This window comes from Pipistrellus hanaki (genome assembly GCF_964339955.1).
Source record: "Pipistrellus hanaki genome assembly, chromosome: 12".
In the NCBI taxonomy this organism is placed as follows: Eukaryota; Metazoa; Chordata; class Mammalia; order Chiroptera; family Vespertilionidae; genus Pipistrellus; species Pipistrellus hanaki.
Window position 1 is genome coordinate 39479597 of NC_140514.1, and position 17876 is coordinate 39497472.

General features: G+C 36.3%; 1 protein-coding gene across 8 annotated transcripts in view; it reads right to left on the reverse strand.

The window, feature by feature from the left end:
• EXOC6B (exocyst complex component 6B) overlaps window positions 1–17876 on the reverse strand; it is a 470364-nt gene that overhangs the window by 408254 nt on the left and 44234 nt on the right. For 3 of the 8 annotated variants that reach the window (XM_084901284.1, XM_084901283.1, XM_084901287.1), the window contains 4 exons: window positions 16658–16705; window positions 14651–14741; window positions 14497–14542; window positions 1952–2156 (listed from right to left, as the gene is read on the reverse strand). The exons of 1 other annotated variant lie outside the window; for it this stretch is intronic. In XM_084901284.1, the coding sequence (XP_084757410.1) occupies window positions 1952–2156; window positions 14497–14542; window positions 14651–14741; window positions 16658–16705 (390 nt within the window). Of the gene's footprint in view, window positions 1–1951; window positions 2157–14496; window positions 14543–14650; window positions 14779–16657; window positions 16706–17876 lie in introns of all 8 variants that reach the window. 4 more of the 8 variants (XM_084901286.1, XM_084901285.1, XM_084901290.1 and 1 more) reach the window with 2 other exon arrangements.

The following is a 17876-nucleotide window of genomic DNA, read 5'->3' on the forward strand; positions in this document are numbered from 1 at the left end:
GCTACATCCATGCCTAGCCCTTAAATCCCTCTCAAATGTAATACTCCTTGGTCTTTCCCCTTCGGCAGTAATTTTCAAAGCCATATTAAAAATGGCACAGGAAACATAGTGAAAAGAGTAATTAAGTCACCACTGTAAAGAAAACCATCAGAAAAACCATTCTGGGCTTGACATAAAATTATAAATAAACCATTTACTCTCCTTTCCAACTTCCATGAATTCAAGCAAAAATTTATTGACCATTATCTACAAAGTACATGGCAGTTTCTCCCCCACCTACTTTCCTTAGCATTTGAGTATTATAAAAGACTAGAGGCCATATGTACAAAATTCGTGCACTCGGGGAGGGAGGGTTCCCTTAGCCCAGCCTGCTCGCTCTCTCTCTCTTCCCTTCTCTAAATCAATAGAAACATTAAAAAAAAAAAAATCAACCAGCAGTGCAAAGGTATATTTTCAATGATTAGTTTTGTTTCTTCACCACTGAAAACCGATATCATTATTTCTACCAGGTTTACCATCAATTAGTTTTAAACTTTCCATTCTATAAAATATAATACTGACAAAATTAAAAAGAAGAAATGGAAATGAATATCTGCATTCCTTTAGGAAAGGGATTCTCAATAGGCAAATCTCTGCAGAATCAAATAGACATCTGAAAGATTACCATATGACCCAAACATGGCCTACCCCCTCCTTTCTCACAGAATATGATCCACAAATGACTTCTTCAAGTACACAGTTATATGCAGAATAAAAAATAAAAATAAAAAACACTTCCCATAAACAAATGAATCCTCTATTTATTGTTGCAGGCTGCATCGTAAGGTATATTGAGAAATTTTAATAAAATCAATGTGACTTATATTTCAAAAAAGCAAGTAGCACTGCAAATCATTTCTGCTCTTTTATTCATAATGACAAAGGAAATCCAGACACTGCTTGTGGCGTTGGTGACTTAAAGATGAAGAAATTAAACGGAAAAAATCTAAATATTTCTAACAGATTTATTAATTTATAAGCTGTAAAAAAATCCCCTCTATGATCATAATTCACAGCATTTACCATAGGCCTTTTTCGTTGACACCCAATGATATCTATATAATAAAAGCCTAAGTGGCCATTACGACGGAATGACCAGAACGACAAGTCGCTATGATGCACACTGACCACCAGGGGACAGACGCTCAATGGAGGAACTCCCCCTGTGGTCATTGCGCTCCCACAGAAGGAGTGCCCCTCAGCCAGAAGCCAGGCTCACAGCTGGCGAGTGCAGCGGCAGTGGCAGGAGCCTTTCCTGCTTCTGGGGCAGCGCTAAGAAGCAGCAAGCCAAACGGTAAGGAGCAGCTGGCGTGCAGGCCCTAAGGAGTGAGGGGTCCCAGACTGCAAGAGGAAACCCCCTCCCCCGCAGTGCACGAATTTTGTGCACTGGGCCTCTAGTCAGAAATAAAAATTACAGAAATATTCAAATCTATAACATGACAGTTTGCTTAGTAAATATAGTAAATAATCAACCAAAAATACCTGCAACACAATTTTTCTCATTAACTAGAACGAGAACTTTTAAAAATATTGGGCTTCAAATCATAGCCAAAGGTAGTATTTAAAAACAAACAATCAAACAAACAAAAACCTCATCAAAGCCCCAATATAAACCATTACCATCTACCATCAATCAGCAGTTACTGAATATGCACACAGCAAAAATATATATGTATGTGTGTGTGTGTGTATATATATGTATGTGTGTGTGTATGTATATATGTACATATGTATATATTAGTAAATAATTCCTTTCTCTGTTAAGAAAATATAACACATTTTTTAATTGTGTGCTCCCATAAAGATGAAGGACTTCCCTAAAATGACAAGAAATAATTAAGACACAAAGCAAAACAATTTAACAAAATACTTCCAAAGTCATTGGCCAATCTATCATAAACCCAACACCTACTTGTTTCATGGCAGTCTCTCCAATTTTGTCTGAATGTTTGCGGATACTCTCCAGAAAGTCTTTGAGATCAGACATAGAGACATCCTTAATTTCTTCGCGAAGCTTAGGGATATTATCCACCATCACCTTGCAGAATCGATAGTGGCTCACTTGAGGCAGATAGGTATGCTCTAGATGTTCCAGAGTTTTCAGTGCAGGGTAATGCCTATAAAAGGAATTATATCATCTTTAGTTCAACTCAGTCGGTTTTAGGGTCACAGATTCACTCCTCAGGCAAAATTTCTAGCCTGAATTAGTTTTCATTGTACATTAAGACAAATCCAGTATTAATTTTTTAATAAAAAAATCCATGGAAAATCTCAAATTATTAATAATTAATAAATATATGCATTAAAAGACAAGTAAATTATAATAAAAAATATTCTTCTCTTTTCTTTCAATTTCATTAAAAGATTTTTTAAAGCAATGATTATAACACTGCATTATAGACTCTATAAAATATACAGATATAATAAATCCCTCCTATGATTGTATGTCAAAATATGTCAAAACAGTACAAAATATGTCACTTATGTCAAAATAATACAAAAGAGGAAGGAAGTAATGGAACTAAGTTAAAGCAAAGTTACTACATTATAAAAAAAATTGTACCATCGCCGAAACCGATTTGGCTCAGTGGATAGAGCATCAGCCTGAGGACTGAAAGGTCCCAGGTTCGATTCTGGTTGTAGGCACATCCCCAGTAGGGGATGTGCAAGAGGCAGCTGATCGATGATTCTCTCTCATCGATGTTTCTAACTCTCTATCCCTCTCTCTTCCTCTCTGTAAAAAAATCAATAAAATCTATTAAAAAAAAAATAAAATTGTACCATCAATGACCTAAAGTAGACTGTGATAAATTAAGATACAGATTATAGTCCATAGAGCAGCCTCTCAAAAATAATCATTAAAAAATTTAACAATGTATCTTTAAATAGCATACTAAAAATTATTTAACACCAAAAAAGGAAGAAAGCAGAAGAACAAAAATACATGAAAAACATAGAAAGCAAAAGAGCAAAATCCAACCATATCAACAATTACATACACTCCAACTAAAAGGCAGAATTGTCGGAAAGGATTTAAAAAGCATAATATGTATACATGTTGTCTATAAGAAACATACTTTAAATTCAAAGAAACAAATAAGTTATAAAGTAGAAAATGAAATAAGAAATACCATGCAGGAGAATCCAAGATGGCTGCTCGGGTAGGCAACTAGCTGCAGCCGCACACAACAATTTCAATAAAATACAACTAAAATATAAAATGGACATTACCCAGAACTACAGGAAAGTCGACTGACTGGAAATCCTACAACAAGAAGCAAGGAGAAAACCAGAAGGAAGCGCGGAGGAGCTGTAAAAGCCTAAGGTACGGAGACACGCGGCACGCGGAGAGGACGGAGCCGGAGAGGAGGGAGGCCGAGTGCCTGGCTGGCGTTCCCAAGCGGGAAGCAGAGAAAAGCTCCAATTGTGCTGGGCCCAGCTCCAACTGCTCTGAACCCCAATTCTAGGCCAGACCCTGGGGACCCAGGCTCACCCATAGGGAGCTGGGCTGTAAGGCAGAACTCCAGGGAACAGCGAGAGGAGGTCCCGGAGGCGCACAGTGCGCGCAGAGAAGGGCCGGCCGGCTGTGCCGCGGGATTGCCCTGACGGGAAGGAGACAGGGGCTCCAGACTGCTCTGAACGCCACCTCCAACTCCACTTCCAACTGAACTGAACCCCAATACCGTACTCATTGGGGGAGAGCATAGACAGTTTGGCAGCAGGCGAAAATCGAGGGCACCTTTCTCTCAGAGGCGCCTGCAACAAGTACTGAAGGACCCTGAGTCTCAGGAGTCGCATAGGGTGGGGCTGACGGAAGCCAAGGCTGTAAGCTCCACCCTGAAACCCCACCCCATCAGGAAAGCTGCCTGCGAAAATGCCTAAACCAAATAGATCACAAACGAAAGAAATGGAGGACAAAAAGCGACTGGATATAGAGTTCAAAACCACACTTATAAGGTTTTTCAAGAGTCTCCTAGAAAAGGCCGATAAAATAAATGAGACCTATGAGGATATGAAAAGGGATCAACAAGAAATGATAAGGGATCAACAAGAAATAAAGAATACATTGTCTGAAATAAAAAATATTTTACAGAGTCCTAAAAACAGAATAGAAGATCGCAAGAATCAAGTCAAAGATTTGGAACATAAAGAGCCAGAAGACACTCCTCTGCAGAAGCTAGAAGGCAAGAGAATCCAGAAAATTGAAGATGATGTAAGAAACCTCTGGGACAACTTCAAAAGATCCAACATCAGAATTATGGGGGTCCCAGAAGATGAAAGAGAGCAAGATATCGAAAACAATACTGAAAGAAATAGTGACAGAAAACTTCCCCCACCTGGTGAAAGAATTGGACTTACAAGTCCAGGAAGCACACAGAACTCCAAATAAAAGGAATCCAAAGAGGACCACACCAAGACAAATCATAATTAAGATTCCAAGAGCAAAAGACAAAGAGAGAATATTAAAAGCAGCAAGAGCTAAGCAGGTAGATACCTATAAAGGAACACCTATACGATTGTCAGCTGATTTCTCAACAGAAACCATGCATGCCAGACGGGAATGGCAAGAAATATTCAAGGTGATGAATAGTAAGAACCTACAGCCAAAGATAACCTATCCAGCAAAGCTATCACTCAGATTCGAAGGTCAGATAAAGAGCTTCACTAATAAAAAAAAGCTAAAAGAGTTCATCACCACCAAACCAGAATTATATGAATTGCTGAAGGGGGTTCTTTCAGAAGAGAAAGTAAATAAAGATAAAAATTATGAACAACAAATACGTAACTATCAACAAGTGAATCTAAAAACCAAGGAAACTAAAAAAAAATCTGAGGAACAATATTAACTGTTGAATATAATAGAATCAGAGGTATGGAAGGGGAGTGAACTGACGATTCTTGGGGAAAAGGGGAGAGGGAGATGTGGGAAGAGACTGAACATAAACTGTGCACCTATGGATGAGGACAATGGGGGGTGGGGAAAGGACAGAGGGTGGGGTGAGAAGGGGGGGAAAAGGAACATTTGTAATAATATGAACAATAAAAATTTATTTTAAAAAAATTATATAAAAAAAAAAGAAATACCATGCAAAAAGTCATTATAAAAAATGCTTAAATAGCTATGTTAGTATAAGAGAAAATAGTTTAAGACAAAAAAGATTGCTATAATAGAGAAATATTTCATAACAATAAAGGGACAATATTTATCTGACAGGAAGAAAAGTTTCCATATGCATAAGAAAATGATAAAGGTGACAAGGTAAAAACAAAATAAGCTATGCAAAAAAAGAATATAATTTATAAGAATAAAGAGAAAACAACAACCTGGTAAAGATTATTTGCAACATATACACTTGAGCTTTTTTTAAAAGCAGTGAACAAGAAAAGTCTTAAAAGAATTTTTTAAAAAGCCAATATGTGAAAAAATTGAACTGATATGTTAATAAATTCAAATCAAAAACATAATTTGTCATTCAAACTGATAAATATTCTTAAAAGATCACAGGTAACATTTTCAAGTGTTTCAATAAATGATAATTCACAGCCTGCTGGTAAACAAATTTATACTAATGATACAAGTTTTCAATGAAGAATGTTACCAAAACAAGTATTCTAAAGAGCTACATTTCAAAAATAAACACACACAAGTTAGATGCATAAGTTTCTTGAATTAGTTATATTTATTAACAAATAAAAATATTAATCTAGATGTCAAATAACAAGGAATTAGACACATTATTATAGACTAGAGGCCCAGTGCACAAAATTCATGCACTTGGGGGGGGGGGGCTCCCTCAGCACAGACTGCACCCTTTCACAGTCCAGGAGCCCTCAGGGAATGTCTGACTGATGGCTTAGTAGTGCTGTGGAGGCTAGAAAGGCTCCCACCACTGCTGCTGAGCTAGCCAGCCATGAGCCTGGCTTCTGGCTGAGCGGTGCTCCCCCTGTGGGAGCACACTGCACACTGACCACCAGGGGATAGCTCCTGCATTGAGCATCTGCCCCCTAGTGGTCATTGAGTGTCATAGTGACCGGTCATTCTGCTGTTCAGTTGATTTGCATATTAGCCTTTTATTATATAGGATCCATGTAGTAAAAGACTAATAAAATAGCAAAATTTTTGCAATACTTTTGTATGAGAATTATTTCAAAATCAGAACTTACACCTCTGGCCAGTGCTGCTGAGTGGTTAGAGCATCATCCCACGCACCAAAGGGTCTTGGGTTCAATTCCCAGTCAAGGGCACCTGGGTTGAAGGCTCCATCCCTGGCCCTGGTCAGGGTGCGAGCGAGAGGCAACCAATTAATGTGTCTCTCTCACATTGATGTGGTTGTTGTTGTTTTTTCTCTCTCTCTCTCTTCCCCTCCCCTTTACCTTCCACTTTCTCTCTAAAAATCAATGAAAAAAAAAATCCTCAGCTGAGAATTATTTTTAAAAATCAGAACTTACAGAGAAGGAACCAAGATGGCAGCATGCGTACATACTTGTACTTGCTGCCTCCCACAACCACATCAAAACTACAACTAAAAGGCAAAACGGATATCATCCAGAACAACAGGAAGGCTGGCTGAGTGGAAATTCTACAACGAGAAGGAAAGAGAAAAGCACTATGAAACTGGCAGGAGGTGCAGAGGTGCGAAAGTGCAGAGGTACAGAGGTGCACATGGAAATGGGCTGGCAACTGGGTATGCTGTTGTCTTTTTCAATCGGGAGGGAGATACAAGCTCCTGACTGCTCTGAACTACAGTTCTAGGCAAGACTCTGGGGACCCAGACTCATAAGAGGAGAAACTGGACTGTCTGGCATTGAGCCGGAATGCGAGGGCAGCTTTCTCACAGAGGTGTTTGCAGCGATCATTGTTCCTGCATGGGGCCACGGGACACAAAGACCCCGGGACCTCTTCAAAGCAGAGAAGATTGGTAGCCATTGCGGTTTGCTCCACCCTGATAATTCCCTGAGACCACGCCCCACCCAATTTACAGCCCCACCCAATCTGTGAGCAAAAGCTTTTGCAAATGAATGGCCTGTTCTTTGGTAATCTAAAACCTAACAAACTGCAGCTAGGTCAAAGAGCACCAAAGCTTCCAAAAGACGGCCTAGACAGCAGCCTACACTGCTTTACAGCTGGGCCTCATCTGGGCACTTCCTAAACCCAAACAAAGAGGAGGAATCTGCAGATCTCTCTGTAGCTCCTGCTGGGTGGCCTCAGACAGAAGCTAAATTAGCACCTCCTTGGAGATCCAAGAGCCAGTGTACCCAGTGGTCAGAGTGAGACCATATCAAATTATAATTCTTCACATCTATAAGCGACACACTCAAGATGCAGACTCAGTGAACACCAAAGCCCCACTGAAGCAAGTCCTGCTCCATAGGAGTGTCTCCTGCACAGCAGCTCTCCCACTGTAGTTGCAGCTGGTCTTCACAGCCAATTGTCCTGGTGGTCAATTCCTCCCAGTGATACCGACAGCAATCAAGACTTAACTACAAAAAGGCTGTGCACACAGCCCACAAAGGGGTACATCAAGAGTGTCCATCTCAGGTAATTAGGGAAGCTGAGCCACTAGGCCCTATAGGACACCTAGCACACAAAGCCACAGGGAAGCATCCAAAATGCTGAGACAAAGAAACAGGTCACAAATGAAAGAAGTGGAGGAAAGCAAATGATTGGATATAGAGTTTAAAACCACCATTATAAGGTTACTCCAGAATCTTCTAGAAACCTCCGAGAAATTTAGTGAGACCCTCAAGGATATAAAAAAGGGCCAATTAGAAATTAAACATACACTGACTGAAATAAAGAATAATATACAGAGATCTAACTGCAGACTAGACCCCAAGAATTAAGTCAAAGATTTGAAATATGAAAAGAAAGAAAGAAAAAAAACCCAATCAGAAAAACAAAAAGAAGAAAAAATCCAAAAATATGAAGATAGTGTAAGAAGCTTTTGGGACAACTTCAAGCATACCAACATCAGAATTATGGGGGTGCCAGAAGAAGAGAGAGAGCAAGATATTGAAATCCTATTTGAAGAAATAATGACAGAAAATTTCCCCCACCTGGTGAAAGAAATAGACTTACAAGTCCTGGAAGCTCAGAGAACCCCAAACAGGAGAAATCCAAAGAGAACCACACCAAGACACATAATTAAAATGCCAAGGGCAAGAGACAAAGAGAATCTTGAAAGCAGCAAGAGAAAAACAGTTAGTTACCTACAAGGAGTACCCATTCAACTGTCAGCTGATTTCTCAACAGAAATCATGCAGGCCAGAAGGGAGTGGCAAGAAATATTCAAAGTGATGAATAGCAAGAACCTACAACCAAGATTACTCTACCCAGCAAAGCTATCATTTAGAATTGAAGGTCAGATAAAGAGCTTCACAGATAAGGAAAAGCTAAAAAAGTTCATCACCACCAAACCAGTATTATATAAAAAGCTGAAGGGTATTCTTTAGGAAGGGGAACAAGAAGAAAAAGGCGAAAGATAAAATTTATGAACAATGAAGTGACAACAAATACATATCTATCAATAAGTGAATCTAAAAATCAAGTAAATAAAAAATCTGATGAACAGAATAAACTGGTAAATATAATAGAATCAGGGGCATAAAAAGGGAGTGGACTGACAGTTCTCAGAGGGAAGGTATATAGAGGGTGAGGGAAGAGACTGGAAAAAAATCATACACCTATGAACAAGGACAGTGACGGGGAGGGGTAAGGGCTTGGGCTGGAGTGGGAATTGGGTGGAAGGGAGCTATAGGGAGAAAAAAGAGGAACAACTGTAGTAATCTGAATAAAGAAGTATTAATAAAATCAGAACTTACAAGTATAATCATAACATTTTTCAACATTAGAAATATGTATACATGAATAGATTATGAATATATATGCATGCATAAACTACATAATCACTAAATATACCCAAACATAAGAACATAGAAAAATGACTATAAAAATAAACAAAAATGTTAACTATAATTTTTTTCCTTTGGATAGCAACATTATGGTTGATAATTTTCTTCATGTTTTTAATTTCCTAATTTCCAATAATATATTTGTATAGAAAAAATTCACTTCCAAATCTATAAATAAAGGACTTACAGCCCTATTTTAGATTTTAAGAGTGAATTTCACAGTAGTGAAATTCTCTTCTTGCCCAAATGCACTTAATACCACAAGCTAAAGATTAGAGATTGGTTTTGTTTTAATTTTTTGTTATTGTTTTTCCTTTGTGTGTTCCAAAAATAAAAAAGTTAGTCCATTACGGCCAAATACATAGAGGAAAGAAAGGTTTATTTCTTCTAAATTTAGAAATAAAAATATAAATATAGTTTAATCTGAAGTGGTTAGTTTTATTAAAATTTACAGACTCAAAAACAGTGCAATTCACATGATTTGTGTAAACAGAATGGTGTTTATAGTACAATTAGGTACAAAGAGCGATGTGCAATAAAATGCAATTTCTCTAGAGAGAAACTTTAGAATGGACAGAAAGCCAGAAATTAAGCCAAAAAGATAAACACACTTTGGGGTTTAGTTATATTTTGGAACATTGTTTATAGAATGAGAAAAATCTAACAATGTTGCCTGCGAGACACATTCACTGATGAGACACATGGCTCCATGCCGAAAACATCTGGTCTGTCAACTCTACCAAAACTAATTAGTATAAAACCCAGTGATTCCCGGCAACAAAGAATGTTACCTTATTTCCCCATTGTCTTTCCTCTATCATATTCATGTTCTCACTATAACACTTCAAAAAGATTATTCAATTTCTGGTGTATTTCAAATATCAGTGACAGGTTAAAGAACGATAGCCAATTAAACACCTGTATAGCAGACACCAAAAGAAAAAAATTCTATTCCCAACGGCCATGGAAATCTAAAACAAGATTTAGACATTGCTTTGGCAACCTCTAAACATTATTAAAACGGAATCAAAAGAACAAATTCTAAGCTTTATTTGCATGTGTATTATTAGCTATATGCCTCTCCCCCTCATGCAGGCTACCTTATAGTAATGTGAGCAAAAGAAAATAAATAAAATTAAAAAGGCAATACAAAGCTGAAACCGGGTTCTATTCTGGTCAAGGGCATGTACCTTGGTTGCGGGCACATCCTCAGTAGAGGGTGTACAAGAGGCAGCTGATCGATGATTCTCTCTCATCGATGTTTCTGGCTCTCTATCCCTCTCTCTTCCTCTCTGTGAAAAATCAATAAAATATATATTTTTTAAAGGGGGTGGAGGGGAAATACAAAGAAGGGTAACAGAAAAAGAGGTCTAAAAATTCCTATAAACTGGATAACTAAAGTCAGAATAATTTAGACATGGTCGAATGCTATCATGAGAAATGTTGATTTTAGAATAATTAAATTTTGTACTTCCTTGCTAGGTAAAGAACTGTTTCACAAAAATGGTTTTTAAAATTCTAATCTGATCTTTTTAAAAATATATTTTATTGATTTCAGAGAGGAAGGAAGAGGGAGAGAAAAATAGAAACATCAATGATGAGAGAGAATCACTGATCAGCTCTGCCTCCTGGGAACCCAGCCTGCAACCCCAACTTGAGTATGTGCCCTGACCAGGAATCAAACCATGACCTTTGGTCCATAGGTTGAAGCTCAACTCCCGAGTCATACTTGCCAGGCTAACAGTGATTTTTTAAAGCAGATCACAATTTTTTTAAATTCATAGTATGGAAATAAAAACGTTCACCACAGAAAATTAGTGTCTTTCCTAATCAAAGAACATCATTAACAACTATTTAATCCCTTCTATGAGCTAAAGATAGAAAGATGGTCAGATATCTTTCCTTAGGGAACATAAAACCTAGTAGTATAATCAGTAATTACAGCTAAAAAAATTAAAAAATAAAAACTATGCTTCCAACCATGAAGGACTAATAAGAAATGACATGAATGTCCAAAAAATAGAATACTGGCTAAAATATATAAAACAATTGTTTTCAGATAGTAGACTTTAGGTAACAACTATAATCTCTGAAAAAATGGAAACATAAGGTGAACTTAATAATTATATGAGTTATCTATCTGAAGGTGATTTCTAGATCATGGACAAAGTCAGAGAAAACCCAAACAGAATCCAGCAGCTTAGCAGCACTGGAATCAGAAGAGTTCAGGAAAGCTGACATACCTTGAGGTTGTGCAGCAGAATTCAAAAAGAAAAGGGAGGAATGCAGAAAATAAATGCAGAAATCTACACAGGGGTTCCCTTGAGTCTTTGCTAAGTACTAGGCCAGGCATAAGAAAAATGAAATTCCACATGGACAGGCAAAAAGAATGAAGAAACAGTGGGGAAGGAAGGGAAGATGGGAGGAGAGGGAGAGAGAGAGGGAGAGAGAGAGAGAGAGAGAGAGAGAGAGAGAGAGAGAGAGAGAGAGAGAGAGAGAGAGAGAGATACCATGGAGATATAAGGTAAACACTTCCAGGCATCAAGAAATATTCAAACAGCCAAGCTGAATACTCGAGGATTCCTGAGTTATTCAATGAAGATGAATACTATTCTGAAATATCCCTGAATGAAGGTAAAACTTAAAAATGGAGTTTAAACAAACCTGCAAACAACTAAACCATTTGCTGAAACAAAGACCAACACTCTCTAAGAAAAAAAAAAAAAAATGCCCCCCAAATTCAGACACCCTTTAAGATAATATAATGTCCATTATTCAATCAAAAATTACTAGACATAAGAAAAAAAAAAAAAAAAAAGACCTATAACTAGGAAAAACAAAAGCAGTCTGCAGAAAGAGACCCAAAATGCCAAAAGTGACAGAACTAGCAAAGAAGTACGTGAAAACAGAGAGTAGAGCTATATACTTGTATTTGAAAACACAAAAAAATAAGAGAAATTAAACATTTTAAAAAATTAAACTCCTAATTGTAAGGAATATATTTTCTGAAATAAAAACTTCCCCAGAATAGGAATAAAAGAAGATTATACAATGCAAAAAAAGAAAAATGAGAAATCAGTGTAAAACAACAATAAAACTATACCATGTAAAACACAGAGAGAAAAAAAGATGGGAAATAAAAAACAGAATAGGTCCTCTGTTCCAACATACATGTAATTTAATTCCCAGGATAAGAATGGAAAAAGGAGGCCAGCCGGGACCGGTTTGGCTCAATGGATAGAGCGTCGGCTTGGGGACTGAAGGGTCCCGGATTCGATTCCGGTCAAGGGCATGTACCTTGGTTGCGGGCATATCCCCAGTAGGGGGTGTGCAAGAGGCAGCTGATCGATGACTCTCTCATTGACGTTTCTAACTCTCTATCTCTCTCCCTTTCTCTCTGTATAAAAATCAATAAAATATATTTTTTTAAAAAAAGAATGGAAAAAGGAGAGAAAAAAAATAGTATCTGAACCTTTTCCAGTTTTTCTGGAAATTAAACCCACAAATCCAAGAAGCTAAACAAAACACAAGTAGAATAAATACACACGTGCATCAAAATCAAATTGCTGAAAACAAATGATAAAGACAAAAGTTTTACAAAAGATGGAGAAATGGCACATTAAATACAGACAGACAAATGTAAGACTGGATCACATACCTCTCCTTAGAAAACTACATAAGCCAAAAAACAAAGAAATGACGTTTTAATAACTAATTAATCTATAAACTTAGACTTCTATACCCATCAAAAATAGTTTTCAAAAGCGAAGATAAGATACAATTTCATACCAATCAAGATAGCCATAATCAAAAGACAAACAATAATAAGTATTGACTGGGATGTGCAGAAATAGAAATTTTCACATGCTGCTGGTATATGGTATGAAGGTAAAAGCACAGCTACTTTGGCAAATAATCTGGCATTTCCTAAAATTGTTAAACATAGAGTTAAAACATAATTTAGCAATTCTATTCCCAGGTATATAACCAAGAGAAATGAAAGCATCTCTCCACAAAATAAACCTCTAAACAAAAATTCATAGCAGCATTACTCAGAAAAGCCAAAAATGGAAATAACACAAATGTTCATCAACTGATGATAACTAAATAAAATGTGATATATCCCTATAATAAAATATTATTCAGCAATAAAAAGAAATTAAGAACTGGCATACAGTACAACATGAATGAATCTTGAAAACATTATGTTAAATGAAAAGAAGCTAATCACAAAGAACCACATATTGTATTATTCCATTTTCTAAAGGCCCAGTGCACTTTAGGCTGAGCAGCGCTCCCCGTTGGGAGCGCACTGACCAGCAGGAGGCAGCTCCTGCATTGAGCACCTGCCCCCTGGTGGTCAGTGCACATCATAGCAACCAATTGTTCTGGTCATTCCACCGTAATGGTACTTAGGCTTTTATTATATAGATATTAAATTCCAAAATAGGTAAATCTATAGAGAAAGAAAGTAAATTGGTGTTTTCCCATAGCTTGCAAGGAAAGATAGAGACCAGAAGAGGATTGGGTAGTGACGGCTAAGCAACTCAAAGTTTCTTTTGGAAAGAATAAGAACATTCTAAAATTGACAGTGGTGATTGTTGCACAACATTGTGAATATACTAAAAACCACTGAATTGTACATTTTATTGTACATGAATGAATCAAATAGTATGTGAATTATATCTCAAAAAACCTGATAGGATATTTTAGACCAAAAAAAAAAAAAAAAAAAAACTTTAAAGAGATAATATAAAAATTAAACAAAAAGAAAGCAGCAATGATTAGATTAATACATATATTTAAGAAAAAGAAATATTACCTGGATACAGAGGAACCCTCCATAATAATAAATAGGTTAGTTCACCAGGAAGATATAACAAATGCTAAATGTATATGCACCCAATAAGAGAGAGTCAAAGTACACATAGATCAGAAAAGAAGACATATGCAAATCCACAATCATAATAGGCAATTTTAATACTCCTCTGTCAACAACTGACAAATACAAAATTATTAGGATATAGAAAATTTGAACAACACTATCAACCAAGTGTATCAAAATGACAGTTAAAAAATGCTCTACTCGCCCTAGGTGATTTGCCTCAGTAGACAGAGCATCGGCCTGTGGACTAAAGGGTCCCAGGTTCGATTCTGGTCAGTGTTGCGGGTTCGATCCCCAGGAGGGCTCATGCAGGATCACTGATATTTCTATCACTAAAACAGTTATAGGTTGTTCCCCTGAAAGACTGGGTCTTCTAAACTCAAACTGAGTAGTGTTTCTTATTAAACATAATACATTTATTATGTATTAACACATTTATTTAACATAATACACTTTGTCATAATACATGACAAAATAAATCAGCATAACACTAGTATATGTAAATAAATTTTAGGATAAATCAATAAATATACAAAAGTCTAGAAAAGATGTTATATGAACTTTATTTTTAAAAGGTTATGCGAAATATATACTTTGGAAGTATTCTAAATAACAGAAATTTTGGGTGGTAAAAAATATTCAATTTTAAAAAATCTTACCTTTTAGTTTTCATCTGGTCCCTCAGTTTGCTATACATCTCCAGAACTTGAAAGAGAAGGGGGGAAAGCACACAATCATTATTTAGAGGAAGTGAAACACTAATTAAAGCTAAAGGAATTGCATCAAGAATCCTACTCCATTTCTAGTTCTCACCTGGAAGACACAGCATTAATTTATCAACAGTGGCAGAAATATTTCTCTGTTGTAGTCGACACTGCTTCAGCTCTTCCATTGCTATTACCAGCTTGGCAAGAGGGGAAAAAACTGAATTATGCCAATAGCTGTAAATAAAAAGCTTTCAGTCACATTTTTCCACCCTGTGTTCAATTCATCAGAAAATCCCAGGCAGTTTGATAGTAAGACCTGCCAAGTAACTAAGGAACTACCTTTCTCAACCAGTAAAACATTCCTGTGTGGTTTCCTAGTTTCTTCTCAAGATACAAGGAAAGGCTAGGTAAAATGAAATCCTAAAATTCAGAGTCTATCCAGGGAGAAACATAAAAATGTTCAGATTGTCTCAAACCCTATTCAGATTCTTCATGGTTTATGGTTTCATCTTCTGAGAAGACCTATATTTCTTCCATCATTGCTAGAGTACTAGAGAAAAGTAACCCTTCCCATACAACTTCAAGTGAGTCTTGAAAATAATCTCAACTAATTCTCTATTTCAATAAATAAGCCACACACTTAGAAGTTGTGCTTTTCCAAAAATTCCAGTTTAGTGAAGAGTAACTCACTTTTTTATCCAAAGCTCTTTTAAAGGCTTTGGTCTAATGTCGGTCAGACCCCAATAAAAGTAGAAGAAATTACTCTCTGCGAAATTTAAAATATGAGTCAAACTTTCAAAAAGTACTAATCTATCTACATAGCATCTTGTAGTATACCCATATCCATAACTGAAAATGATATTTGCTTAGATACCATGCAAAAAAGAACAAGAGGAAATGGCCCTGAGTAAGTTAAGATCAAGAGCTAATCTTCAACATTATTGGGAGTTAACAATAAATATTAGACAATAAGAAAGGTACATAATACAAAGAAAAGAAATGGACTACATACAAATCTGAGAGTTTTAGTCCCAGCCTTCGCATTTACTATATAAACTTTAGCAAATCATCTGTCTTATTCCTCATCAATAAAATAGTGATAACAACTGTCCTGACTTTGTCCTAAGTCTGCCATGAAGATCAAGTGAGAAAATGGATATAAAATAATCTTGTAAACTGTGATGATTTAATTGATGAGTATATTAATTAAATCTTTTTAACAAGTGTTTATGGAGCACCCACTTTGTTCCAGTCACTATTTAGACAGGTAGAGGGGATATAGCTATATATAAAACAAACAAAAATTCCTGACCTCATGGAGTTTAATTTCTAATGAAAGAAGATAGACCAAAAGCTGGAGGAAAAAAAAAAAAAAAAAAATATATATATATATGTGTGTGTGTGTGTGTGTGTGTGTGTGTGTGTGTATAATTAAGAATATATAACATCAGAGCACAATAGATGTAATGGAGAAAAATAAAGCAAGAAAAGTAAAAAGAATACTGGAGGTTGAGAGTGAAACTGCAATTTCAAATAAGGTGGCTAGAAAATGCCTCATTACAAAACAGAAAGGTGTGAAGTGAATAAACATTGGGAAAAGAGCATTCCAGGCAGAGGGAACAGCGCTGTTCTTATGATGACCACCCAAGCGGTTGAAAAACTCAGCTAAGGCCGAGACCGGTTTGGCTCAGTGGATAGAGCGTCAGCCTGTGGACTGAAAGGTCCCGGGTTCGATTCAGGTCAAGGGCATGTACCTTGGCTGCGGGCACATCCCCAGTAGAGGGTGTGCAAGAGCAGCTGATTGATGATTCTCTTTCATCGATGTTTTTAACTCTCTATCCCTCTCTCTTCCTCTCTGTAAAAAATCAATAAAATATATTTAAAAAAATAAATAAATAAAAACTCAGCTAAGAAAGGCTACATCCTCTCTCATTAAGCTTTCTAGGGGTTGCTTCATTTAATTTAGGTAAACATTAGGAGCAGCAACAATAATATCCAAATTCCGCCAATATAATGCTTTCAGTCTTACAAGCGACTAAGTCAAGAATATAATCATTAAAAGAGAATGACAGAGAACAGGAAAGGTTTTTTGCAAAAGGTAAACTGGTCTTACTTCCTTTCCCTCATGTTGTAGTTTTCTATTAGTGTCCGTCACTTGATTCTGTGGAGAGAAGACAATTTAAACTCATAAAAACAAACATTTAGGCAACAATTGGATAAGATCAAATTTTACAATGAAAAGACTAACTTCAGTATTCCACCACATTTGGGTTTAATGGCATCCTCTTGGTTGAAATTATATCAACTTTTCTACTAAATGTTGCATAGCCTCTTCAACAATGAAAAGAAAATTTAAAAAAAAAGAACAGAAAAGAAAAATTTACTAAGAGGTATGTTCCATTTTGAATATTCCAAACAATACTGTAACAACTAAACATTGTACTTGAATTTAAAAAAAAAAAAAAAAAGAAAGAAAGAAAAGAAAGAAGAAAAAAAAGTAGAAAAAATAACCCACACAAAATCTTACCATCTCTACTTTGTGCAAAAAGAACAAATTTTATCATAGATATCCTTCTCTTTACTAATGTGTTCCTGGAAGTTAAATTGACCTTTTTAACTCAGGCCAAATTTACCCTATTTATTATCCTAACTTTAAAAAATATTTTAACTTAATTCCTTTTGTATCATTAATTGTTGACAGCCCCTAATGCTTCCATATTCCCATTTTTCTAAGTTAATCTCTCCATCAGGTAGTCAACCCAATGTGAACAAGCCTTAAAATTATCTAGAGTTCATAATTTAAAGGAATTGGAACCACTTTTGGGGATATCTACTTTTGAAGACTCAAGTGATATAAAAACATGTAAGTACATAAAATAGTAATTCCTCACCATCTCAGACATTATTAAAACATGAGCAATATTAACTTCTAAAGCTTTCTTTGACAAAGGCTCTCTACCCTTCTACCAGGAACTGCCACTACTTATACTTTTAAGGCATTCCCTTAATCCAGCATTTCCTATTATGTTCCTTTGAAACACCAAGAAATGTTAGTTATCAGGTACTCTGTATGTGCACACAGAGGTGCACACATGCACAAATACACATACACACACAAACACACATACATACACAATATGTATGGGAAATACCACTGAACAGATGAGTTTATTAAGGATTTCTTGAAGCCTTTAATTTAGTACATGCACTGTGAATGCCCAAGAAGGGGGGATATCATACAGAGTCTTTTCCAAAGTTATTTAGCATAACACCCATTTATTGGGGATCATATCAAGAAACTAGTTTTTCAGTAACATACTTTGGAAAACATT